General features: G+C 57.9%; 1 protein-coding gene across 1 annotated transcript in view; it reads right to left on the bottom strand.

Moving 5' to 3' along the window:
* The window catches only part of VSTM2L (V-set and transmembrane domain containing 2 like), a 36,887-nt gene extending 10,400 nt beyond the window's left edge, over nt 1-26,487 (bottom strand). Inside the window, exons 1-3 of the mRNA XM_025470037.3 lie at nt 26,301-26,487; nt 1,825-1,994; nt 96-146 (exon numbers count right to left, since the gene is read on the bottom strand). Coding sequence (XP_025325822.1) covers nt 96-146; nt 1,825-1,994; nt 26,301-26,421 — 342 coding nt within the window. The 5' untranslated portion in view covers nt 26,422-26,487. The remainder of the gene's footprint in view (nt 1-95; nt 147-1,824; nt 1,995-26,300) is intronic.
* Nucleotides 26,488-26,811: the final 324 nt, after the last annotated feature.

Genomic DNA, 26,811 nt, shown 5'->3' with positions numbered 1-26,811 from the left:
CCAGCTGAACTGGACCTTTTTTTTTTTTTTTTTTTTTTAAATTACAGCTGTGTCCTCCATTAGAGCCGTTGCAAGAAGTCATTACCAAAACTCACACTTATTTTGGTGGCGTCCTTCCCTGTGTCTTCCTGCTGAGATGCTTTTAGCTGTTGGGAGGGAGCGGGAGGGGCAGAGAGAGCAGAGACAAGGCGTTAGCATCATGGGGTGGGAGTATGGACAATAGCTAAGATTGTAGCTGTGACAAGTGATGCTCTGGGGTCTGGAGTCGGGCGTCCCTCAGCTCTGTGTCATCTCAGGGTGGGGGTGAGTCAGAGCAAAAGAAGATGAAGAGGGTGCCTGTAAAACTGCATGTGCTATGCATTTAGATATGTGGGTATTTAGGGATCTGTGGGGGTGGGTGAGCCTGCCTGGTGTGTCTGTTGGAATGTCTGTCTCTACCCTTGTGTCTCTGTGAATGTGTTTGCATTTTGAGGTGTCTCACACCCATGCTCGTGTGTTTGTGGCAAATCCTGTCAGAGTCCTGCCCACATGGTGTTATACCCTGCAGGCTGACCCCAGATGCTTCCAGTTGCACATACCTGCAGGTCTCTGCCTAAGGACTTCCTCTGACCCCCGTGGACTCCTCTGAGCCCTGTGAGGCAGGCTGCAAGCGTTGAAGAGAGGTGACACTCCCAGGAGCAAGACAAAGTTGAATACGTATTTGTGAGGGGCGCCTGGGTGGCTCAGTCGATTAAGCATCTCTGTGGCTCAAGTCATGATCCCGGGGTCCTGGGATAGAGCCCTGCATTGGGCCCCCTGCTCAGTGGGAGCCTGCCTCTCCCTCTCCCTCTGCCTGCTGCTCCCCCTGCTTGTGCGCTCTTTCTCTCTGTCAAATAAATAAATAAAATCTTTGGGACACCTGGGTGACTCAGTGGTTGAGCATCTGCTTTTGGCTCAGGTGGTGATCCCGGGGTCCTGGGGTCGAGTCCCACATCAGGGTCCCCACGGGGAGCCTGCTTCTCCCTCAGCCTGTCTCTCTGCCTCTCACTCTGTGTCTCTCATGAATAAATAAATAAAATCTTTAAAAATAAAATAAAAAAGAAAGTCTTTAATACATATCCGTGAATATGTTAGAGGCTACTTCATGAACACGCAAGAATGTGTTGCAGGTGTGTAAATGTCCGTGTTCATATGTGAACGTGTGCGCAGAGGTGCATGTATTTATATATTATTTGCATTTACCCAAGTGGAGGAATGGAAGTGTCTTCGTTTGGGCTCCCCCAGCAGGAGACCTTGAGACAAAGATTCCAGTGCTATTAGTCTAGCTGGGCAGGGATCCCAGGGGACACCAGTAGGGGCGTGGGCCGGTGAGACCACAAAGGGAAGGAAGTCAGTAGTGGGCACGTTCTCAAGCCAGGGACTCTGCGGGCAGCTGGAACCTACTCCCCGGGGCACCCGAGGGGGACAGTGTGGAGCTCTCCAGTTACCCCGGGAGGTTGCGGGGGGCCGTGGCCTCCAGCTGTGTCCGCCACTGCCGGGCTGCCTTGCGGGCTCTGTGGCCCAGGGGAAGCTCTCAGGCAGAGCTGCAGGGGTTGTCAGTGGGGCTGGTGGCAGGTGTGTGCGCTGGGCACCAACAGCATGGGCTCCAGTGAATGCGTGTGCAGTGACGGGGTTGCCCACCGGGTCTGCTTCCCCACCTGTACCCTGAGGGAGGGGCTCTGTGCTCTCCGTGGTCACCCCAAGTGCTCGGCCTAGCTCGGCCTCCCCCGCAGAGGGCAGAGAAGCGCCTGAGCCCCAGGGGCCCGGGTTCTCCCAGCGGCTCGGGTGGCTCCCCGGGGGCAGTACCTGGTTCGAGGCCCACGCCTGCTTGTCGGTCCAGTCTCTGTGGCTCCGCACGTACCACCACTGGATCTCCAGCGAGTAGGACGGGGAGCCGCTGCCGCGGAAGGAGCAGGCCATCTCCACGTCCTCGCCCGTCCGCGCCGTCATGTCGTGGGGCGTCTCTGTGAACAGGGCTGCGTGGAGAAAGGGGAGGAGCGGCCGGGTGGTGAGTGGGGACGGCCTGGCTTCAGGTGGGGCCCCGGAGGAGCCCGGGGAGGCCGCAGGACGGGTGTGCTGAGCAGCTGGGGACACGTGGGGCCAGAGGGGCAGGTCCAGGGGCCGGAGCGCCCCCCACACTGGGTCGCTCTCCCGGAGTCCGCGGGCACCACGGGAGACCCACTCAGGGCCGTGAGGGATCGGAAGAGGGCTGGGTTGGAAGGCGTGAGCAAGGAGGCCAGGGAGGCCAGGGAGGAGGTGCCGTTTCATCAAGTCTTCCAGATTTTTCTAGTCACCCCCACCGCTCTCCCTCCCAGGTTATTCTCAACCCCAGAGCACAGCAGCCAGCGCCACAGTCTTTGTAAAACCGAGTGAGACCTGGCCAAACCCCTGCTCAGAATCTGCCCTGGCTCCCCAATGCACCTAGGAGAAAGCCCACCGGCTTGGGGTTCAGGGCCCGCCCACGTCCCCCTGGTCTCCTCTGTCCTGTGAGCGCGCCTTGCTTCCCCCTCTTTGGCCCTTTCTGTGCCCAGTGGCTGGAATACTCTAGCCTTGGGCTCTCTTTGCCCAGCTGGCTCCTTCACGCCACACAAAACTCTAACTAGCCCCTTCAGAGAGGCCGTCCGTGATCACCCGGGGTAGGGTCCCTGCCACCCCGACCTCCTGCCTGCCCGACCTCGACCTCATATCGTTCACTGCAGGCACTGCCTGCCGAGCTCCCTGAGAACAGGGACCCGGGGCTCCTGCGGGCTCCTGCGGGCTCCACCACCCCCAGCCCCTAGCAGGTGCTCTGCGTGTGCCGAGCGGATTGCCCGTTCTCCATCCTCTGAGGGCAGCCACGCCCGCCTCCCGTCCCCCGCAGGGCCCAGCTCCCCAGGAAAACCCCAGTGCCCCGCTTCCCCAGACCCAGCAGGAGCCCCGCCCAAAGCCACCAGGTAAATGAGAAAACAAATCCCCACTTAATTTGGCCAGTGCCCCTCCCCACCATATGTTCTGTCTCTCCTCTCTCCAAACAAATATTGTCCTGAGACGTAATTAGAATTCTTTCCTCTTCTCAGGAGAGATTATCTCGCCCTGGAAAGACGCCTGGCAACGTGCAGGTCACCCAGGGAATGTGTGTCCGTCAGCCCTCCCGCCCCGTGCCCCACCTGGCTGCTGCAGACTGCAGGGTGCCTCCGTCTCCCACGGCAGAAGTGCCACCACCCAGCCCCAGCGGTCCCTCCTGTGTGTCCCCTCCCACCTGCAGCTGGGGCAGGGGGAAGAGGGAGTCCGGGGCTGGGAGGTAGGGGTCCTGCTCTGAGGTCACTTGCCTCCCACCCGCCCCAGGATTCTGAGGGCTTTGAGAGCATCAGGAGTGACAAACTCCATCTGGAAGCTTCTGCTGTTTCTGCTCTACACACAGGGTTTCCATGTGGAGCTTGACTCCAGTAACTGGTTTCCGGGCAAAGAGAAAGTTTGCAAGGTCCCTAATCCCCAAGATTAGAGGTTTATGGGACCCTGGAGACTTCCCACGTTCTCTGAGGTTAGGGAGGAACAGGCCGCTGTCCCTGCTGTTTAATAAGAACGGCTGTTTGAATTACTGAACGTGTGCCCGGTGAGGTGCCAGGTGCCTCCATCTGCAGTGGATCTGAAAGCTGGGACTGTCCTTATTCCCACTGGGCGGGAGGCAAAACCAGGCCCCTGGAGGGAACCATCCTTGCTCATGCCCGCCTTTGCCTTCCAGGGTCCAGGCCCCAAACTGTAGAGCCGTCCTTGACCACCCTGTCACCCTCCCTTATAGCCCAGATTCAGTCTGCGGGGAACCCTGTGGATGCTGCCTCCAGAAGTCTCCAGAATCGCAGCCCCTGCACTGCGCCCCTGCACTGGGCCAGCCGCCACCATCTCCCACCCACAACAGCACAGTGGCCCCTTCACTGGCCTCCCCGTGGCCACCCGTCCTCCTCAACAATATATTTGCAACTTGTCAGCCAGAGTTATCTTGGCAAGACACAAACCAATCCTGACTCCTTTCCTCAAAACTCTCCTATGGCGTCTTCTCACTGAGGACAAAAGCCAAAGCCTTTCCCATGACAGAGAAGGCCTCTCATGTTTGGGCCTGTCCCCTCGGGTGCCCGCTTCTGCTTTTCCCCCTGCGTATTCTGTTCCCACCATCATGGCCTCCTTGGTGTTCTCTGAACATTCCAGTTGAGATCCTACCTCAGGACCTTTGCACTTGGTATTCCCTCTGCCTGGAACAGTCTCCTCCCGCCCCCCAGATTCCCAGATAGCTCCCAACCTCCTCTGCTTCAGGACTCTGCTCAGATGTCACCTCCTCAACGAGGCATACCTTCACCAGCTCATTTAAATTGCATCTCTCACCCCAAACCCAGTGCTTCAAATCACTATTCTCTTCCAATACATTATTGGTGCCATCGACAGACTTTCTGCAATGAGGAAAATGTTCTCTATCTGAGCTAATCCAGAAACTACCAGCCACGTGTGTCTCCTGAGCACTTGAAATGTGGCTTGTGTGAATGAGGAACTGAATTTTAAATTTTATTTCATTTTCACTCATTTAAATTTAAACATAAATAGCCACTTGTAGGTAATGGCCACTGTACTGAGCAGCACAGAGAATACACTTCTTGTCTGTTGATTGTCTGCTCTCCAGGAGGCAGGGACTGTGCCTGTGCCTGTCTTACCCGTTGGTGTATCCCCAGCTCCTAGGGCAGCACCTGGCACCTAGTAGGTGCTCAGTAAATACTTTTTGAGTGAACGAATGAACAAATATGACTGGGCAGTGGTGAAGCAGGGTCCAGAGCTGAGAGGTCCCCACCCTGGGAGTCCTGGGCCAGCCCTCCTCACCTTCCCTGGTGCCAGCCTGCCAGCTCCCGCAGGACTGCAGTGGGCCACAAGGCCCTGAGCCACCAGGACGGAGCTGAGAGGTGATCACGGTGGGCGCTTGGCCCCGTGTCTGAGACAGCTGGATTTTGCCTTGATCCGGACCCAGTGGCCCTTGCAAAGAGGGAAGGAGGAGAGTTGGATCTAAAGCGGCCAGCAGTGGGACCTGGCTGTCTAAGAGACGGTGAGAGGGACAAAGCTGTGACCTCCTCCAGGTGCCACTGCTAAGCCACAGGAATCAGAAAGGGCCCCCTTGCACCTGGGAGAGGGCCCCTAGGATCACAGACTAGGAAGGGTGGAGCCGGCCCCTGAACCCAGGCCTGTGAGACTCCGCCACGGCGCTTCTCCTCCACCTAGAGATGCTTGAGTGGAAGAAGGATGTCAGGCCAACGGGAGAATGAGAAACAGCATGTGGGGGTCTCGTGGGTGGCAGGAAGGGCAGAGATGGGCTCTCTCCGAGTGGGGACACCATCAGGGGAGGGGCCGGGCCTCCATCCACCCTGGCTCAGCCTCCCCTGCCCATGGACACCCCCAAACTGAAAACCCAATCTTGGACCCTGGCTCTTTTTACTGATACAGAAAGCAAGGCTCAGAGAGAGTGGCCTGGGGTTACACAGCAGCCAGAGGACACCAAGGTCAGGCCCCAGGCCCCTAGTCCTTGGCCAGGCCCTCTGACCCTAAACACACTTGGGGGAGCAGCCCTCCCCTGATCCCAGTAGTGGTCTTCTAGAGGGCGCTGTCCAACAGAAACAGAACATAAGCTGGGGGTGTGAGGCACACATGGAATTTGCAATTTTCTAGTAGCCACATTTAAAAAGTTAAAAAAATTTTTTTTAAAACAGATAAAATTAATTTTAATCATGAATTTTATTTAACCCAAGATATCAAAAAAATTATTTCAACATGTAAGAGCAATTATTAATGAGATATTTTACATTCACTTTTGTGCTAAGTTTTAAAAATCCAGCATGTATTTTACACGATTACAGCACATCTCAATTTAGACCAGCCACATTCCCGGTGCTCAGCTGTCACATGTGGGGGATGTCCTGGCAGGTGTATCTCCTCTCTTCCTCTCCTCTCCTGCTCACGTGTCCCCATTGCTCAAAGGAGGCAGCCAAGGCCCAGTGCCGCGCAGTGGCCCTTCCAAGGCCACACAGCAGAGCCTGGATTTGAACCCAGGCCTGTCTGACTCCCAAGGCCATGTTCTTCCCAGAGTATTTAAACTCCTTCTGGAGCACCTGGGTGGCTCAGTGGTTGAGCGTCTCTCTTTGGCTCAGGGTGTGATTCTGGGGTCCTGGGATCAAGTCCCACATTGGCTCCCTGCAGGGAATCTGCTTCTCCCCCTGCCTATGTCTCTGCCTCTCTCTGTGTCTCTCATGAATAAATAAATATCTTAAATAAATAAACTCTTTCTGGCTGTAGCGGTCTTTCTTAAAAAGGAACAGTCTAAGACGGCCAACATCTTGCAGGGTCCTCTGGGGCAGGCTGGGGAGCGCAAAGGCTTGGGCAAGCACAGAGGAGGCATTTCACCCAGCCCGAGGCAATCAGGGGAGACTTCTCAAAGGAAGTGTTATGCTCCCTGCCCACCCCCAGCCCCAGGTGGGGAGATGGTCTGGAGCCAAGAGTGGGGAAGAACTTTGGGTAGGAGGATGGGTAGAAATCTGGCTGCAAGAACTCATGGAATCAGGTGAGTCATCTGTGGTTACAGCCACCCCCATGGTGGACTCTGCTCCCAGGGTCTCTCTGACCCCCTCAGACCCTGCCAAGATCTGCCCAGGTTAAGGTGGGCAGGATCCTAGGCCCCCCAGGATCCTGTTGTCTCCAACCTCAGTAGTGATGGGGGCAACGTGTCTGCAAGACAAGTGGGGAAACGAAGTTCTGGGCATTTGAGGCCATAACCTGTGTCTCTCTGTTCACGGGCAGCATCATGAAGGTCTGTCCCCGGCCCTGTCCCTAGAGGAGCCCCTGGCAGAGACACAGCGTAGGCAGGTGAGCACCGGTGCACAGACTGGAACCAGGGACGGAGGACTGAGCCTGCTTCTGCCAATGGGCTTGCTTTGTGGCCTGGGGAGCATCTCTCCCCTTCTCTGTACAATGGGGGTCAGTCCCGACGGTCTGAGAACCCCACCAGCTCAGACAATCTGAGGGAGAAAGTGATGCGCATCCCAAGAGCAGTGTCCTTCCTGGGCACTGGGAAGGGGAGGGGTCACTGCCACTCAGGGAAGGAGGAGCGTGTCAGCAGGGCTCAGAGATGGGTGCATCCTGACAGGCAGAGGCCGGGGAAGGGCACGTGCGAGCCAAGACAAGGAGGAGGGAAAGCCAGAGAGCTCTGCCGTTTTTTAAAAAGAATCCATACCATTTATGAAGCATCTACTACATGCCTAGCACTATGCAGGCACTGTCTCTAATACTCCCTAATCCGCTCACCCACATTTGACGAGGAAAATGAGGCTCAAAAAGGAGGCAGGACTCGCCCAAGGTCACACAGAGCTGGATTCTGAACCTCGGTCTGACCAGCAGTTGTGATCAAGACCCGGAGCTCTCTCAGCCTTCATCAGGATTTGGTCTGAATTACCAGGAAAAGTTCAGCCACCTGGCTCCACAGCTCTGCATCCCACTTGCACACCTCCAGAGACGGGGAGCTCAGTTCCTCACACCTCCACTACAAGCAGGTACCTCTAATGGGCAGGAGCTCCCTGTCCCGGCTCTGTGAGAGAGGATACGACATCAACACCAGAAACTGGGAGGTGGTTTACCTAAGTTTAATGATGATGATGGTGCAGTAATAACGTCTAAGAAACAGAGAGTAGCTGCTTTGTGCCAGCCACTGTGCGGAGCTCTTCGTGGGCATTTGCTCCCACCATGATGCTGTGGGGGAACGGTGATCATTATCACCCCATTGTTCAGGTGGGGAAGCTGAGGCCCAGAGAGGCTAAGGACTTGCCCAAGGCCGCAGAGGAAGCCATTACATTTGAACCCAGTTCCAGAGCACTTGAGAGTGGAGCCCATAGCTTCTCGACCTGCTCCTGCAGCCCCTTTTCCTATCGCCTCCTCCATGTGCCTCCTTCCAGCCACCCGGACACCCCGCCCCCCATCTCCAGTTAGCATCCCTGCGGAGTTTGGGACATGAAATCCATCTCTCCTCTTTGACTTCCTCCTGTCCTGAGCCCCCTTCCCTGCTCAGGTAACTCCACACAGCCGGTCTCCAGGGAAGCTGGTATAATTATAGATTTTTGAGAAGGATGCGATTGCGTTCTCCTGCCCCAGGGCCGAGGGCTGGGCTCACTGGGAAGACAACTAAAACCGGTGTCCACAAATTAGGATTCTGCAGGAGAAGGAGAGGGGGCTTGATTGAATGCAACCTCTTCTTCTTTTCGTTTTTAATTAGGGGCACAATGTAGTCATTAACCCCAAGCGCTGTTATCGGGCACGGTCTGCAGGAAACAGCTCTGGGGCCCTGGCCCGAGTCAGTGGGTTTGGCTTCTGGTAAAGGCAGAGGATGACCTGGAAGATCTTGTCTGCCCTCCAAGACTAGGGCCTGGCCTCCTTCCCAACCTTCCAGGCCCTGATTCAATACAACATCTAGGGCTTTGCCTTCAGGCCTGGGTTCGAATCCTGTTTCTTCTACTCCCCAGCTGTGTGACCTGAGCAAGGCGCTTGACCTCTCTGAACCTCAGTTCTCTATATGAAAAAAAGGTAAGAAAGAGAGGGCGTTGGGGAAGACGCAACACATGCCCGGTGCCTGGCACATAGTAGGTGCTCGATGACTATCACTCCCTTCTCTCATATTTGAGCTCAAAATCCTGTCATCTCCAGGAAGAGTTTATTTTTATATTTTTTAAAGATTTTATTTATTTATTCATGAGACACACACACACACACACACAGAGGCAGAGACACAGGCAGAGGGAGAAGCAGGCTCCACGCAGGGGGCCCGACTGGGACTCGATCCTGGGTCTCCAGGATCACGCCCTGGGCTGAAGGCAGGCGCCAAACCGCTGAGCCACCCGGGGATCCCCCCCAGGAAGATTTTAAATATGCTTCTTGCAGCTTCATCAGATCATGCAGTGGGTGCAAGGTCTGTAGTTCCCACACCCGGGCCCGTGTAACCTCTTGTCCATCAGTCCTGCACCTCCACTCCTTCCTCACTGGCTCCCGACAGACCTCTGCCCCCAGCAGCCAGTGACACAGAGACAGACCTCAGGGGGCTTGTCCACCAGAGGCAGCCTCGGCCCAGCCCCCGGCTCCCTCCCCCTCTGAGGTCTCCATCCCAGATCCTCTGATCCAGCCCCATCTCCTCTCTCCCTCTGCACAGCCTTCCTTGCCCTTCTAATCTTCAAATCTCTGGTTTAAGGCTGCCTCCTCCAGGAAACCCGCAGGGACTGGACCGCAGGCCACCCATCAGTCTCTGCCAGAGTGAGAGCACCACCCCTTGAGGACCAGTAGAAGGATCAACTCCTTGTCAGGGGAACCAAGGCAGAACTGGAGCTAGAGGGAGGCAAGGGGTGTGTGTGTATTGGGGGGGGGGGGGTGAGCAGAGCAGAGAGAACCAGTGTGGCCCCGCCGGCACCTTGGTCCTCACTCAGCCCAGCTCTGGCTTGGTCCTACTGTCATGGCCTGCTCCAAATCCTCCAGTGATGAATGGATACACAAAATGTGGTCTCTCCACACTACGGAATAGTCTTCGGCCTTAAAAGGAGGGCGGTTCTGACCCAGCTCCAGCAAGGATGAACCTGGGGGACATGATGCTGAGTGAAATAAGCCGGGAGCAAAAGGACAAGTACCTGAGGATCCCGCCTCCACCGGGCCCCGGGGCAGCCAGACTCAGAGACGGAAGGCGCAGGGGTGGCTGCCTGGGGCTGGGGAGCCAGGACGGGGGCAGCGTCCAGAGCTTCAGCTGGGCAGGATGCCCAAGCTCTGGAGATGGATGGTGGCGGTGGCTGCGCAGCGACCCGAACGGATTGGATGCCACTGAACTGGACACTTCAAAACGGTTCCAATGGTAAATGTGACGTTGTAGATATTTTAGCACAAATTTTTAAAAAAGCCTCCGGTGGCTCCCCCGGCCCGCAGCAGCGGCTTGCCCACCTCCGAGGTCTCCCCGCCGTGTGCCCCGAGCGCGGCCCAGCACCCACCGCCTTGGCTCCGGTCCCGCCTGAGCCTTCCCTCTCCCGTCCGGCCCCCTCGTCCCCCTCATCTGTCCCCCTCTTCTCCACCTGCTGCTCTTTCCTCACCGCTTACACTCACAGGTTCTCTCTTGTCTCACGTACTGTCCCCCTCCCAGCCTGACTGTAAGGCCCCCAAAGGCCGGAGGCGGGAGTCTCTTTGGTTTACTGCTCCATCCTGGCAGCTGGAACCACACCGGGCACACCGGGCACACGGTGGGTGCTGGATGAACGCTGCTGCTGTGACACCTGACATATACGGTGTCTCTGGCGGAGGGCAAAGGACCCCATTCTCCCGGCTCCGGGCCACCGGGGGGCTCCAGGAAACCCTCACGCTCAGGGTGCCTGATGGGGCAGCGTCAGGCTCTCGGGCTGGGCATCCAGAGTCTGCAGCTCTGGCTCTGCTGGACCCCAACTGTGGCCCCTCCTGCTGTTCCTGGACACTTACATGTGCCCTCCCCCCTCGCTGGGGCACAGTTCCTGGAGTCCCAGCTCGCAGGTGGCCCTGGGCCTGGAGATGCCTCCCCTGCCCCGGCCAGGGTGGAAGCCCTCCAGGGTGGAAGGCCCCTGATGGTCTCTGAGCACTGTTGTCGCCCCACTGGAACATGTTATAATGACCCACCTAAGGTGTCTGTCTCCCCCAGCCTGGGAGCTCCCCCAGCACAGGACCCCCGCACTGCCCAGCATGTGCTGAATGAGTGAATGAATGCATGAATGCATGAAGGGAGAAAGGTCAGACAACTACCCAGAGGACCTCAGTTCTCAAAACTGTAAGAAAGAAAAAAAACAAACAAAAAAAGGAGACAGAATCATTCATTTATTGGGTACCTACTATGTGCCAGAATGGAGTTTCTGGGGGAACTGTGCCCACTAGAGCAGGGCTAGGGACAGACAAATGGACAATATGGACACAGGCATCCTGAGTCCAGCCCCAGCAGGCCGGGCCCTCCTCACCCTCCCTCCTCCTGGCCCTCATGACCACTGGCCGCCCGAGCCCAGCCTGGCCCACAGGCGCCCCGCCACACTGACAGGCAAGCCAGAGGCTCCCCGAGAGGGCCCATAAAGTTGTCATATGAAATGTGACCGAGAATGAAATGGGGCAATAAACAAAGGCCGGCAGTGCCAGGAAGGGCTGTGGCTGCTCGCAGGCAGCTCTCTGCACCCCTGAGGCCCATAGGCCAGCATCAGCAACTCTAGGGGATCACCTTTCTTTTTTTCTTTCTTTCTTTTTAAAGATTTTTTATTTATTCATGAGAGACAGAGAGAGAGAGAGAGAGAGAGAGAGAGAGAATGAGGCCGAGACACAGGCAGAAGGAGATGCAAACTCCCCGCTGAGCAGGGAGCCCCATGCAGGACTCGATCCCAGGACCCTGAGATCATGACCTGAGCCAAAAGCAGACGCTTAACCGGCTGAGCCACCCAGGTGCCTCTGGGATCAGCTTTCCCACCAGAGGCCCACAAGGCGCCACAGAGCAGATGTGTCTGAGCCCGCATAATCCTCAGAGCAACCCTGCAGGTCAGGGTCATTGACGCTTTACTACAGGTGGGAAAATGGATCTCACAGCAGGTTGGGGACAGGAGTGGGGACTGGGACCCAGGCCTTTGAGAAGCTGGGATTCAGACTCAGGCCTTGGGACCCCAGAGGGCCAAGTCCTCCCCTGTCCTCTCCTGATGCCAATGCTGCAGTGATAAAGGCAGGAAGTAAGGGGGGGTACACCTAAGGGCCCCTATATCTCCCCCTGTCCCCCCCCATCCATACTTTAGCCTTTTCCAGCGACTTGAGAAACAAAGCTCAGAGAAGAACCTGGGGGCCACCGAGGGCAGTCCCCTGCCCTGGGACTGAAGGAGGCAAGCCCTTCCAGGCACTGTGCACGGGACCCTACTTCATCCTCCCAAGGACTAGAGGAGGCGGTCCTCCTTATCGCCAGCCGCATCTCAGAGGGAAGTAGCATGGTCCAGAGAGGGAGCGTCAGTGCCTGCGGTCACCCAGCATGAAGGGACAAGGCCAGCTGCCAGCCCTAAGGCTGACTGAAGAATTTCCCAAGCAGAATCTGAGTCCTCCCTCAGCATCCCTGCCCTGCAGCAAAACAGGCCTGACTCCTTGGGCGTCATTTCCAGAAAGCCCGCTCTGTGCCCAGCTCGGCTGGGTGCCAGGGCTGTGAGGGTGTGTGGCATGGGGTCAGGAAGGCCCGCGGCCACCCTAACTCTCAGCTGAGAGGCAGAGGAGGTGAAAGGCTGCAGAGGGAGTGTCTGACGAAGCCCTGGCTCATCCGTGAATCTCACCTTGCTCCTGAAATCAGGAGATGTAAAACGTCCATAAGAGGAAAATCCAGATAAAAACATGAAACGGCTCCCAGGGACTCAGAAGCCTGGCCTCGTAGAAGGAGCCCGGCAGGCAAGAGCCAGAGCCCTCTCCTCCCTGGGGACGGGTGCAGAGTGTCTGCTCTGGGGTGGGCAGGGCTCAGGGGAGGGTTCTTGGTTTCCCCCTGGGCGGCCCCTGGGCCCTGGCCCGCTGTGTGAATCGATGACGGTTGTTTGATCTCGGAGTGGACACGTTTTTCTCTTCTTAAGTGCAAGAAGGCCATTTGTACGACAGCTCAGGGAATTGCAGTGTGCCTTAGTGGGAAGAGGGTGGCCTGGGCACGCAGAAGGAGCTCAGGTCCTCCCCACAGAAGGAATGAAGGAGATCAACCTTCATGACCCCACCGTGCTGGGCTTCCCAGGATGCTCCGGCCAGGCCCTGGCCCTCCAGGGGCCCAGAGTCCACAGGAAGGGCAGACACGCAGATCAGTGACTACCGTATGGACAATGGCGGGGACTGAGCCTGCACTGCCATGTACAGTTGTTCAGGGTGTGCACTGTTCACTCAGCCATGAATCATGGTCCCCTCTTCTCCTTCCCCAGAGACATCCAGAAGCTCGGGCTGGAGGTGTGAGTGTTAGGGAAGATGAACGCAGGCCCACGGCTGCCTGGACTCAGGGATGGCTTCTAGGAGGTGGGTCCTGCTTGGACTCGAGAGCTGGTTAGAGTTGGCAGAGTTAGGAGGAGCTCCGAACAGGAGAGGACATGCCCGAGACAGTCTCATGAGTCCAACGTTTTGGGGACCGTCTGCACCATTTCTGCAGGATCCCCCAAGCACCTGCGCTGTTATTTACTTAATATTTATTTTCAAAGCACCTTTCCCTTTTTACTTAAATAAATTCAGCTTAAAAGGAGACTTTTATTGCCGCCATAAACGGAAAATCAGCATCCCTTGCCATAAATAGAGGGGAACTGTAAAAATAGACACGAGGAGAGCCACACCGCTCTGTAAATTCCGGCGGGCCCGGCGGCCTGCTGGAGGCTGCGGGCCTCAGAGTCCGTCCTCCCGCAGGAGCAGGGAGCTGCGAGAGTCGCGCATTAAATTCAGAGCAGCGCCAGGCAGAGGCTCTTCTCAGGCAGGAGGACTTGGGGTGCGGGGCCCCCCGAGGGGCGGACGGGTGGGCAGCCACCTCCACCGCAGTCCCGGCCTGGCTTCCCCTTCAGCCCCCGGCCCCCCTCCCAGCCGTGGCCTGCAGGGGCCCGGGGACGGGAGCCGCCCTGCCACGCACCTGTCACACCCTCCGGCTGACCCCGCGGCTGCCGGTGTGGCCCAGCGGCAGGCTCCCTGCGTGCTGCACGCGCGGGCACAGCTCACACCCACTCAGGCCCCGCTCGCAGAAGGGGTGAACAAAGAAACGAAGGGTGGGTGCCCTCCTGGCCTCCGCCGCTCCAACCGGGGAAGCGGCCTCCTGAGGCACCGGCTTCCCTCTCCCCAAATGAGGAAAGAACATTATTTTTGTATTACAACAAACATGAATATATTATGGACTAGAATACAGAATACATGCATTTTGAATGACATAGGAGAACATCAAAGCGATGTTGCCCCTGGTGGGGAGCTGTTCAGGCCGCCGCAGCGTGGGGCCGACCCCCCAGTCCAGCGCCCTCGGCCTGATCCGGGCAGAGGCCTCCTCTGTCTCCATGGCCCCAGGCTCCGCAGACCTTGCTCTGCTCACGGGGGCGGGGGGTGGGGGGGGGCTGCTGTGTCAGCTGAAGGGGGGATGGACCAGGAGGAAGCAGAGGGGCTCGGGGTGGCAGTGAAGCCTGGGATTTACAGCGACGCCTGGCCGTGCAAGCTGCAGCTCTGCCCGCAATTGCTGTGTGGCTTCGTGAAAGCTGCTTCACGTCTCTGAGCGTCAGTTCCCACACGTGTCGTTGCTTCCTGGCTTATTTTGAATATTAAATGAACTAACGCAGATGAACAGTCTGTTTCCGTGTGCGGGACACAGTAGAGCCTCCACGCCTGCTGTTCCCTGGTGGCAGCCACTCACTGCTGAGTTTTACACACACACACACACACACACACACACACACACGGACACTTGCCAAGGTGGGGTCCCTGCCCGGCCCCACTGACTGGGAAGAAGGGCTGCCCTAACCAATAAAAATTCAAATAGCTGGGACGCCTGGGTGGTTCAGCGGTTTGGCACCACCTTCGGCCCAGGGCGTGGTCCTGGAGACCCAGGATCGAGTCCCAGTCGGGCTCCCTGCATGGAGCCTGCTCCTCCCTCTGCCTGTGTCTCTGCCTCTCTCTCTCTCTGTGTCTCTCATGAATGAATGAACAAAATCTTAAAAAAAATTTCAAATAGCTAATATTTTGAGCACTCACTGTGGGCTAAGCACCTAATGATGTGGTGCCTCAGTTTGCTCATCTGTAAAATGGGGGTGATGGTAATAGCTACCTCATAAGGCCGTTGTAAGGATCAAATGTGTTGACATTTATAAAGAGGACTGCCTGGCACAGAGGATGTGCTATAGAGATGTTTCCTGTGTACTTAGTTTGTAACTGAAGTAAAATTCATATAACAAAATGAAACATTTTAAAATGAACAAGCCGGGACACCTGGGAGGCTCAGTGGTTGAGTGTCTGCCTTTAGCTCAGGTCGTGATCCTGGGGTCCTGGGATCGAGTCCTGCATCAGACTCCCCGAGGGGAGCCTGCTTCTCCCTCTGCCTGTGTCTCTGCCTCTCTCTCTGTGTCTCTCATGAATAAATAAATAAAATCTTTATAAAAAAATAAAATGAACAGGCTGGTGGCCCTAAGTGCACTCACAAGGTTGTGCCACCACCACCTCCATCTAGTCCCCAAACATGTTTTTCCCCTCAAAGGGAAACCCTGCACCCATTAAGCAGTTATGCTCCGTTCTCCCAATCCCTGGCAACCACTAATCTGTGCTTTTTCAGTCTCTGGATTTGCTATTCTGGATACTTCCCACAAATAGAGTAATATGGGGTCTTTGGGGACTGGCTTTTTTCACTTAGCATCATGTTTTTGAGGTTCTTCCACACTGCTGCATATATCAGATTTCATTTTTATAGAGACGCTTCCTTAATAAGATAAAGTCTCTCACCAGATCCCCCAAACAACCCAAGGAGTAGCCACTCTCACTCTCTTCTTCTTGGGGATGAAGAAACTGAGGCACAGAGAGAGTGAGGACTTGCCCAGCCCCCCGCCCGGCAGCCCTGCCACAGCTGGGCGGGCAGTGCTGGTGCCTGCGGCTGGGGGCAGGGTGCCTCCCACGGCCACCAGCACATATTGAGGGAGACAGCAGTGGAATTACAAATCTAGGGAGATTTAAGGAGAGTGAAAATATTCTGGCACTTGCAGGATTGTGGGAGTCAAGCAGGTTTCCCCAGTGGAATTCCTGCCTCCTCTTCCCACACATCTGGACCACAAGGAGTGAAAGGTTTGGGAGGTGGGGAGGCAAGTGGGGGAATGTGCAGGGAACCAGGGACAGGGCAGGAACCAGGATGGGGGAGCTGGGACGGGAGAAGGCAAACAGGCGTCCTGATGTTCGTGCGGACGGCAGTTCTTTTCCTCCTCGTCTCTACAGCCTGCAAAGCCAGTTGCACAGATGGCTAGCCGGGCTCAGAGAGCTCGAGGGAGGTCAGGAGTTGAGCCTGAGAGTCTGACCCCAAAGCCCAGGGAGGCACCATCCTTGCTGCCTGCTGGAAGTGGAGAGGGGGTGAATGGGGGAAGCAGAGCGAGGCCTCATCATCTGCACGGAGGAGCAGCTGCCTCGGAGCCCAGAAAGGAGCATTCCCAGGTTCACCGAGAAGGAGAAAGACAAGGGAGAGTTGTGGGGGAGGTGCCAAGGGGGGCAGCGAGAAGACCAGAGCAGAAGGGGAGACGGCACCTGAAAGCCGGGTGCAGACACCAACAGGAAGGGAGAAACTGAGGCAGACTCTGGCAGCCGTGCCGTCTCTCCGGGACCTGGTGTGGGTCGAACGCAGCCCCACTGGGGACCTAGTGCCTGCCCTGCCCCTCCCACGCCTGCCCAACCGCGTTTGGGAAATCCAGCAGCGCAGCAGTAACTGTATGAGCTCTGGAGTCAGGCTGACCCAGCTGTGAACCCCAACCGTAACCTCCTTGTGGCGGGCAACTCGCCAAGCCTCAGTGTCTTCATCTGTAAAATGGGCATTGTGGGGACTCAACAGGATCACACATGCCTGTAAGTGTCCAGCACCTAGTGGCCTCCGTGGACCATTATTAGGCTGGTGATGATCCGGCTGCTTTTCACGCTGCCTCTCTCAGGACGGCTTGCTCCAACGCCCCTTTCCCCAAGACTCCCACCTCCTTTTTCCTCACCCAGAAGACCGACTGGCCTGGCCTTCTGAAACACAAGGCCTATTCTGGAACCAGACAATCTCCAGCTGAAGGGGTTCTGCCCCCACCCCAGGGCCTTTGCACTTACTGTTCCTGCTGCCCAGGAGGGGATTTAAGGGAAAACAGCAGAGCCGGGATGGGTCTCAGGACTCCCAGTGCCTAACTGGAGTTCAAAGACCACTGCTGGGTGGTGGACATAGGGAGACCAGCTGGTGAGTCTCAGGGCCCCGGCCCCAGAGGCCTTCCATCAGCTGTCAGCCAGCCTGCCCTCCCCCTCCCTCTCCTCTGCCTGCCAGGAGACCATTAGTGCCGGGTTGTTTTGAGCGCAATTTCCACTACCATGCACTCTGGCCGCCGGGCCTCCATTAGGGACCCTTTCCTGGGGCCAATGACAGGCGGCAAACAGCTCCCCGGTGAGCCAGCCCTAATTGCAGCTGCCTCTGAGGCCGGAAATAATTTTTTTAAAGCCTCACAAAGCAAAACAGACACCCTGCCGTCTGCTCTTACCTTCTCTGCCTGGACCAGGCCCCAACCTGAGGACTGTGGGAAAGGGGGCTTCAGTCAAGAACCACAACCCCAAGTTGGCTAGTGAGGCTCAGAGGGGGCCCGGATTTAAGCCCAAGAGTGTTGACCCCAAAGCCCAGGCAGGCACCATCCCCTACGACCTTATCACGCCAGGCTGAGGGGACCTAAAGTCTGGGTTCTGCTCCCTGGCTGGGAATGAGGTGTGGGCCTCCAGCCTCCCACTGTGCCTGTTTCCTCCTCTGCAAGAGGGCGTGCTGGTGGGCGCCTGGGGTGCCCACTGGGGTGACCGTGGCCAGGCTCTGACAGGTGCTGGGCCCCCGTGAGGAGGCCGAGAGGCACGAAGGAGGGAGACAGGGTGGGAGAGGTAGGGACAGAGCCTCCTGCCAGGCAGACGAAATCGCTGATTTCCTGAGGAGAGAGCCTGGTGTGTGCAAGCATTAGAAAGGAAGCCGGTGTAGGTACACACACGTGCACACACATGCACACACTCATGCACGCACACAAGCCCAGTTCCCACCTCCCGCCCAGCCCACGTTTCTGTCACCCCCTGCACACGGCGACAGCCTCGGCATCCTATGAGCTTGCACACTCAGCCCTAGTTCGGGAAGCAGCCTCTCCCTCTCCGGCAGCCACTCCAGCCTCCAAGTCCCTTTGGAGCCCCCTCAGTCACGTGGCAGGTCCCACCCGCACGCCAGCCACACCCCGTGCCTTCCCCATCCCTCCGGAGGCAGGTGGCGGGGGCAACACCAAGCTCCGCTGCCTGCCTTGCCCCATACGTGCGCACAAGTCCCAGGCAGTGAGGGGAGGCTCCTGCGGCCTCCGGAGTCCCCTCGCAGCCCTGGCAGGCCCCGGATACCAGGGGCCCACTTCCCCCAGGAAGTCTTCCTGACTGCACCAGGACACAGCCAGCACTCTCATGGGGAACCTTCAGAGACCCCCTCAGGCTAGTTTGCCTGTCTGAGCCACTTGCAGGGCTCTCCTCCCTGGTCTGCTCCCCCCCTGTCCCCCAGGCCCACCCCGAAAGACATAAGCCCAGAGCTTGCTGAGGAAGGAGAGGGAAGCTTGTTCCAGAAACCCCCACCCCCACCACGCTCCCACCCCTCTGGGTCAGGTGGGAGGGCCGCTGGGGAAGGGGAGGGTCCCTGGCCCATTCCCCACTCTGCTGAGTACTTGCCCTGCATCCCGGGCCAGGCCTGGCTCCTCCCTGGGCCTCAGTGTCCTCCCCAGTGAAACGTAGGCTGCTTCCCCTGGCACCACAGGTGAGCTCTGGGGACCTCAGCAAACCCGCTGGAACCAACCCAAACAATGTGGCATTTTTCTGAGGAAATGATCCAGTTTTCATCAGATGCTCCGGAGGATTGTGACCTCCAAGAAAATTAGGAAGCACGAGTCTAGACAAGCTCCGGTGCCCCTTGTAGCTCCAACACTTGGGCATTCATTCATCCACTTCATTCATTCACCTGACCTCTCCCGAGTGCCGGCTTTGCGTGGGTGTCAGGATGACACAGAGAATATACAAAGAATATACGCCTGTGTAATCCCGAGATGTCACCTGGAGAGAGGAATGTGTGCGTGCATGTGTGCGTGCGTGCGTGCGTGCATGTGTGTGCGTGTGAAGATGGAGAGGGAGAGGTGGGGCGACGAGAAGAGAGAGGGAGATGGATGCAGCAGACACAGGGAGAGGGACAAGGAACGATGGAGAGTTTGAAAGATGGAGAGTTCGTTCAACCCGGAGAGAGGGGGATCGGAGAGAGGGGCAGACAGGGCGCTGGCCACAGCTGGGCACTGCCAGCCCCCTAATTGATAGCTCCGAGCAAGTCCCCCCACCCCCAGCTCCAGCTCTAACCTTCCAGATGCTCCCGGAGCTGCCAGGCCTCGTGTCCCAAGGGCACCAGCTTGGAGGGGCCGGGGAGGCGGGTCCACAGGCCCGGGCTACGGCGCAGAGGGCGCAGCCGGGCCCCTAGGCCGGGGCACTACGTGGCCACCTGGCTCCTTCCTGCCCACCGCTCCTCCACCGCACATGAGCAAACACCCAAACACACGCACTCCACACACACTCAGGCAAAACCACCAGCCCCCCGCAGAACACCGGGCAGGCGCACCCAGGGCCCCAGGCGAACCCCTCAAGGTCCCGCCACCCCCACTGACCACAGTGCTGGGCTCTCGGCCCGCGATCGTTCGGCCGGACCCCAGGCCTCCCCAGCATTTTGGCCTCCTGGATCCCGAGAGAATCCGATGAAGCCAGGGTGCCGCTCCGGAACAAAGCACCGGTCCACACGCCCACCGGGCTTGGCAGCAGGGGCGGGACAGATGAGCGGCGAAGAACGCCAGCCCTGCAGCCGCACGAGCTGGGCTCAAGCCTGGCCTTGCCATTTGCCAGCTGTGCGGCCTCAGACAAGCCTCCGTGTCCTGGGCTGTAAAATGGGAGCATCCTCCTCATGGGGTATGTGAGGCTAAAAGGAGGAGGTGAAGGAAGTAACAGGCGCAGAGAAAATACTCGATGATTGCTGCCTGGTGTCTTGATTCCCAGCCCCTGGAAGGCCACTAAGTGCCATGGGCTCCATCCTCACCTGCTGCCTGGAAGGCAAAGGAAAGGGCTTGGCGGCTGGGAGTCTGGGGGTGGGGGTGCAGGTGGAAAGATTCTAGAGGCTCAGGGCCTATGTGAACTCGCCATCGTCGGGGGTTGCTGAGGCCGAGAGAAGGGCAAGGACCTGCCAAGCGACCGGCACCAAGGCTCAGGATCTACTACTCCCTCCGCAACTGTGGCACTTTAACTCGGAGCTGAAGTGAAGGGACAAAGGAGCCACTGCCCCACCTCTCCACACAGGACACAGCAGAGGCCCTCACTCCCGCCCTGTCCCCGGTGGGTGGGGAGCCCGGGTGTGACAGATCGTTATTAACCACCCACGGTGTGCTGACTTCTCTGCCCACTTCACCAGCCTGTGCTCCTTGGGGAAATAGAGCAGGGATTCCCTCCATGACACCCCCACCTAATAAATGGTCGGCTCCAGCTTGCATCTCTTATGTGACAGGGAGCTCACTACTTGGTGTCCCCCTGCCCTGGGAGCGCCTTTTCCAGGCTGAACATCATCTCCGCTTCTTCACTCTTATCACAATTTATACTTATATATTTTTTATGGGTTTAGTTGTCTGAGCAAGAACCTTATCTGTCTTCTTCACTAATATGTCCCCAGTGGCTAAAAGAGCCTGGTACATGGCAGGTGCTCAACCGATATTTGTTGAATGAATGAAGGAATAAATGAATGGTCGCTTCTAATAGCTGACAGCAGCCTCTGCTAGGCCAGCAGTTCCCGATGAAAGTACAGAGTCCGGGGGGCAGGGGGCAGCGCGTGCGCCAGCAGCCCCCACGTCCAGTCATTCTTACACACAGACCTGCCTTGTACCACGCTCACTGTTCTGCCCTTAATGTTTTCCTATAAACTAACTCACTATTTTTTAATATCCCCGTTAGTCTCATCCTAAGCAATCATATCTGTGAAATCAGTCTTGATGTGCTGGTTTTATTTTTCCAATCCACATTAAAATAAATGCATAACTATTAACACATAAGAGGTTTGTCTAGGTTCTGCCTAAACCCATCTCTCAGTAGGACCCAATCCTGCTGAGGGTCCCGGGGGTTCTTGGAGAGGGGGTTTCAACTGGGTGTGATGGAGTGGAGTCCCAAAGATCCCTCTGGCGACTTCCAGGAAGGGGAGGGGGCCTGCCCTTGACGAGGGTGACCTGGAGGAGTCGCAGCCCCTCTGCCTCCCCAGCCCCACCTGCCTTCTCCACAGCAACAGGTGCCAGAGGGACCTCAGGGCCTCCAGGTAGCAGAGGGGAAGATTTCTTCCCCCAGGGAGATCACAGCCCCTTTTTCTCATAGAAGAGTCTCACCTCACCAGGGTCAGGGAGAGGGGTGCACACACCCTGGCACCCCGTTACCCTCAGGGCTGTAGCATCTCATACGCACTCCAAGGGTCCTGGGTCTGCCCACTGCATAATCAGCCTTGGCCACCCGGGGATGTCCTTGTACTGGTCCGTGAGGATGAGGGAGGGGATCCAACCTTGTGATCGTTCTACTAAACACACGGCTCCCCTATGAAATTAAAATTACGTGGATGTTTCAAACTGCATTAACTTGGAATACACAAAAGTTTTAGCATTCAGACCTCAGATTTCTCCCTCCTCCTCCTCTCTGGGACTCAACAGCATTGTGAGCCTGGGCTCTGGAGTCACGGTCCTGGGTTCAAATCCAGACTCTGACACTTGCTAGGTGAGCGACCCTGGGCAAGCCTTCTAACCTCACTGAGACTCCGCTCCCTCATGAATACACTGCGCCAGGGAAGTCCCCTCCTTTGAGGGCTCTCGTGGGGGTCAAATGAGACAACACCATTTAAGGCCCCGGCATGATGCTCAGTAAACATTTGCTTCTGTACATTTCTCACCTTATTTGCACAGAGTTGGATAAGGTGACCCCAAAAGCCAAGTGGTGACCTCCCAGGCCATTCGGGCAAATGCACCCTTGCCCATGGCCTTGGTCCTGTCCTCCATCTCCTGTCCAGGGGGCTGACCACCCTCCCTCACCCCTGCCCCTGCCCCCTTGTTTGTCATGAGGAGACTTCCCCCCAACACCCCTGCTGTCACTGTGTCACCGTGTCACCGTGGAGATGAGCCGAATTCCTGTCCTGCCGGCCGCCCACGGCTCCCGCTGCTTCGGGAAAAGGCCGCCGGAGCCGCTGATAGGCAAGGTGTCAAAACCAATTGGTGTGAAGGACTCGGGGAAAACCGCTTGTGAGGGCCAATTCCCCACAGGAGGCCGGGAACCCTCAGCCCAAGGCCGAGTGTTTACAGGCGTAATTGATAGAATAATCACCAACACCCGAGACAATGCGAACACATTTTTAACATCATAACCTTCGGAAGACAGCACTCAATTTTCTCCATCTCCCAGCCACCAAACTAGCTGGCTTACTGGTGGCGAGATACCCACAGTTCGGTAAGGAATGAGAGGATGCCAGAGTGGGTTTTCAGTGCGCAGGCCGTTTGCCAAACGGCCGGTGGCCCCCGCCCATCCCTCAGCACCCCGCTGCTCCCTCCTGGCAACAGAGAACCTCAGGACAGTGAATCACTCAATGGACAAAGCGCTGGGCCAAGCCAGGATCCGTGTCTGCATTGGGGTGTATTAATAATTGAAGGTGCTGGTCTAGGTGTGTGTGTGCGTGTGTGTGTGTGTGTGTGTGTGTGTGTCTGGGCGGGAGTGGAAGGACGGATGTTTGCTGCAGTGTAAGGCTTCCTGGGGCTCCTCTGAGGGTCCGTATGCCTACTCCAGCTTGGCCCTCTCCCTCTCTTGCAAAACCGAACCAACCCAGCAGCCCCTGGCACCAGACAATGTGCCGTCCCTACACGTGTCATCAGGCCAGGGTGAGTGTCTAAGGCAGTGGCTCCCCAACTCCAGGCTGCCCTGGAATCATCTGGAGAGTTTCTTAAAATGAAGATTCCAGGGTCTCATCAACAATCATTTTGGCCAATGGGCCTGGGGGTGGGGGGGTTGGACCCTGGGATCTGCATTTTAACACACTCCCTGGTGATTCCAAGGCAGGAGGTCTGCAAAGATCCTGCCCTCCAGACCCCTGCCTGGCCAAGATCTGGAAAAGGGACTGGAGAAGGAGTCCAGCCCAGCTATCTTCTCTTTCCAACTGGCATGCGGCCTCAGCAAGATCCCGTCCATCACTTTCCTAAGCTGCTGGTTCTTCCTGGTGGCACCCACTGCATTACCAGTTCTCTGGGGAGCTGGAAGGGAGCACTGAGATAGGGCTCTGCAGAAGGAGGAAGTCCTGTCACGTGACTCGCCAAACCTGGCCAAACCTGCTGGGAGGTCGTCCTGGAGGAGGCAGGCATAGCTCTCCAGCTCTCAGCGCAGACTCAGTGACCTTGGGCAAGTCGCTGGGCCTCTCTGAACCTCACCATCCTCATATGACCAATGCCAGCTTTGTGTGAATAACGTCAGTCTCCGTGAGTTAACACTGGCAAGGGGTTCGGCAGCACGTAGCCCACAGTAGGCAGTTCACAATGCCAGCTCCCCCACCTGCCTCCCCCACCTCTGCTGGGCTCAGGGCAATGCGCTAACCCTTTCTGATGAGGAATAATCAAAACAGTGGCCATTAACTGAGTACCTACTGGGGACAAACACGGACCATCACGATTGGGATTGGGACCAGCCTCCCAATCCCTTAGGCCTCCCTAAAAAGCATGCACTGTTCACCCCCCATTCATTCTTCATGCCTTTAAAAGGCCCTCTGCGAAGTGGCCCAAGGGGAGGTAGCAGAGAGATGGGAAGCAAGACAGATGTCCTTGCCGACCCAGCTGACCACGGGCTCTTCCTATGACAAGTCCCGGGGGCAAGGCATTAGCCTGGAGGCTGGGCTGGGCTCAGATTGAGCTGGAGAGGTGAGGAGCCCCCAAGTGGTTGGGGTCTATGGGCTCCTCCAGAGGAGCCCCCACTTCCAGCCTCCCATCCCCACCTCCAGACATCGAGACGCCTCCCTAACCCGGCCACATTTCCTGAATCAGCTGAGGACACGCGGAGCCCAGGAATAATGAAACGATCAGGCTCCAATCTGCTAAACAGCAATTTCTGGGCTTTTTCAGCACACACAGCTTTTATCAAATTGGTATTCTCCTCCTGAACACAAATGGCTTATTAGACATGACCCACTTATTCGCCGCGTCTCACTATCATTAATAACAGTTTCTTTTTGTGATTAAGTGAGTGGCTCCAAACCCTTCCTGTGGTCGGGCTCTTGGCCCAGCAGAGGGACAGCTGTGGGGGCTCCCCAGGATCCACCGCTTGGTGACTTTGAACCTGGCAATGTCGGGAGAAGGCAGTCTGACCCCTGCAGAGCAGCTTGGCCTTCTCGTTTCGTGAGGGACGCAAGGAGCCCCAGAGGGCTGACCCACTCGCCCAGAGCTGCCCAGGGGGTCAGGGAGAGAAGCCAGGTTTCCCCACAGTCAGTGCTGAGTCCTCTCCATCTAGCTCCTCCTCTGGGCCTGAGCGGGACCTGGCCGGGGTTCAGAGGCGACATTATAGCCGGCAGGGTAGAGCTGTGCCCCTAGGCAAGCCTGGCACCAGGGGGCAGCCAGAGACTACCACACAAGGGCAAACCCCAATTCCCTAGGAGGGGCCACCTCGGGACCTCACGACTGACAGAGCAGCACCCAAATCCTTGGGCCCTGATGCTCTAGGGACAGGATGACCATAAACCTCAGAGCCCCAGTCCTCGTATCTCTTGGGACTAGAAACTCAGGAAAACCCTTCCTTGGAAAACCCTCCTCGTATAAGTTCTAACCATGCCAAGGAACTGAGGAGAACGAGGAGGGGAGCGGAAGGAGGAATTCCCAGTTTCCTTTAAACGGGAGGGAATCTGACAGGGAGATGAATATCCTGGAAAGAGCTCTGTCTTTGCCCAACAGACCCTGTGGCCAGTCCCGGCTCAACACTCACTCACTGTGTGACCTTGGGCAAGTCCCTTCACCTCTCTGAGCCTTGGTTTCTCCATCTGTAAGTTGAGGATCAAAATCACCCTTCCCCTGTTTACCAGTGCTCCAGCCAGGTCGGTAGAAATTTGATGAGGGATATGAAGAGTACAGAGATGAAAGAGAGAGCACTTACACCAAACGTGGTGAGGCAGAAGGGCGCAGGGACTCGTGGTTCCCCAAAAGCGGAGACCCCTGAGAAGGGCTTTGGAAGCCTCTACTCCTTCCCCCTTGAACAACCCCACTCGGGCATGAGGCCCCAGCAAAGCCTCCTCTAATTACCCACCCCCTCCCACTTTCCCATTAGAATAAATCACACAGTTCTCCGTTCTTTGTGCAAACCTCCCCCCACCAGCCCCGGGCATACGGTGCCCAGCACCGGTGCTGCAGCCTCCCCCACCAGACTGGGAAGGGATGGATAGAAGAAGGGTCTCCATTTTCATCTATGCTCTGGTCCCCGTTCTGGAGCCTGGCTCACGGGGCTAGGGGGAGCCCCCACAGCTCGCAGCCTCAGATGCTACAACTCTGCTGCCAACTTGGGCTCCTCTGGGGCCGAAAGGAGCTTCTGACACTCGGGCAACCAATGTGGGATTGCTTGCTTGCTCCCTGGCTCCCATGGCGGCTGAGTTCATTTCCCACCTCTCAGTTCTCGGCGCCGAGGATGAGGATGGGTGAGTACCCTACGGAAAGATGGCAGGGGCTTTCTGCCCACCCCCAGAGACAGACAAAAGCACCTGGCATCATCCTTCTTCCCCTTCCGTGCCTGTGGCTGGAAGCAGCAATCCCAACTATTCCAATGTCTTTGAGGGGCTCCCACCAAGCCTTCATCACCCACCCTGCAGGGGCAGCTGTGGTCCCAGACTACTGGTTCCCAAGTGGCAGGGTCTTGGGTCCCCCAGGACCTTTCCGGGGGGGTTTCAGGGGCAGGTGAGGAGTGGAACGGGATGAGGGCAGCTGCAGGGTTAAGCCCACAAAAGGGAAAGGCAGATGGGCAGAGGGGAGTGGGCGAGCAAAGTGTGTTCACAAGTGTGTGTGCGTGTGTCTGCAGGCAGAAGGGCAGGCAAGAGTTGTGCAGAGTGTGAGCGCCTGGGTGCCAGCGGGCAGGGTGTGAGCCCACCAACCTCGTGTGTGTGCGCAGCGGGCATGAGTGTGAGTGTGGATGAGTGAGGAGGGGGATCCAACAGGGGAGGGCAGGAGTTGTGAGTGCGGGAACAGCGAGTGTGCCCGCGGCTGTGCGGATCGCGGGGTCCTGGAGTGTGCGGGCGGGAGCGGGGTTGCCCACGGGGCGCCCCTCCTCGGGGGGGTGGGGGGGGCGGGGGCGGGGGCCGGGGCGGGTCCAGGGGCCCTGCAGGGGGCGCCGCGGGACTCCCTCCCGCCGGGGCCGGCGCGGGTTGCGGCGCGGGTTCCAGCGCGGGCGCCGCCAAGTTGGGAGCGGCGCGGCCCGGGGTGGGGTTCGGTGGGGAAGTCCGCGCGGGCGGCGCCCGAACTCACCGTGGCCGGAGACGTGGTTGTCCCAGGGCGCGTGGCCGGCGGGCCGCGTGGCGCCTCCGAGTTGCAGGAAAAGTGCCAGGTAGTGGAGGGCGCCCAGCGCCACGGCGAGCGGGGCCCCCATGCTGCGCGCTCGGGCCGGGGCGCCGCCGCCTCACATCGGGGCTCGGCCGGCCGCTGCCCCCGCGCCCGCGCCCGCGCTGCCGTGCCCGATGCGGCCCGGCTGCCCTCGCCGCCCCGGCCCAGCGCGGCCCAGCGCGGCCCAGCGCGGCCCAGCGCGGCCCCGGCCCGGCCCGGCTGCGGGAGCGAGCGCACGCCCAGCCGGCCGCCTCCGACTGCGGGACTCTTCCCTTCCGCGGAAGGCCACTCCGCTCGGCGCCGCGGCCGCCGCACCCCTCCCTCCCGCCCGCCCGCCCGAGGAGGCGGCGGCGGAGGGATCTGCCGCTTGATTTATCATCAAAGTTTTGCCCAGGCTGGGATTTTTAAAGCGGTACCCGCAACTTCCCCGCCCGCC

This window comes from Canis lupus, chromosome 24 (assembly GCF_003254725.2).
Source record: "Canis lupus dingo isolate Sandy chromosome 24, ASM325472v2, whole genome shotgun sequence".
NCBI classification, from domain to species: Eukaryota; Metazoa; Chordata; class Mammalia; order Carnivora; family Canidae; genus Canis; species Canis lupus.
The sequence above is the reverse complement of the archived record's forward strand: the minus strand, read 5'-3'. Positions and strand labels throughout refer to the sequence as shown.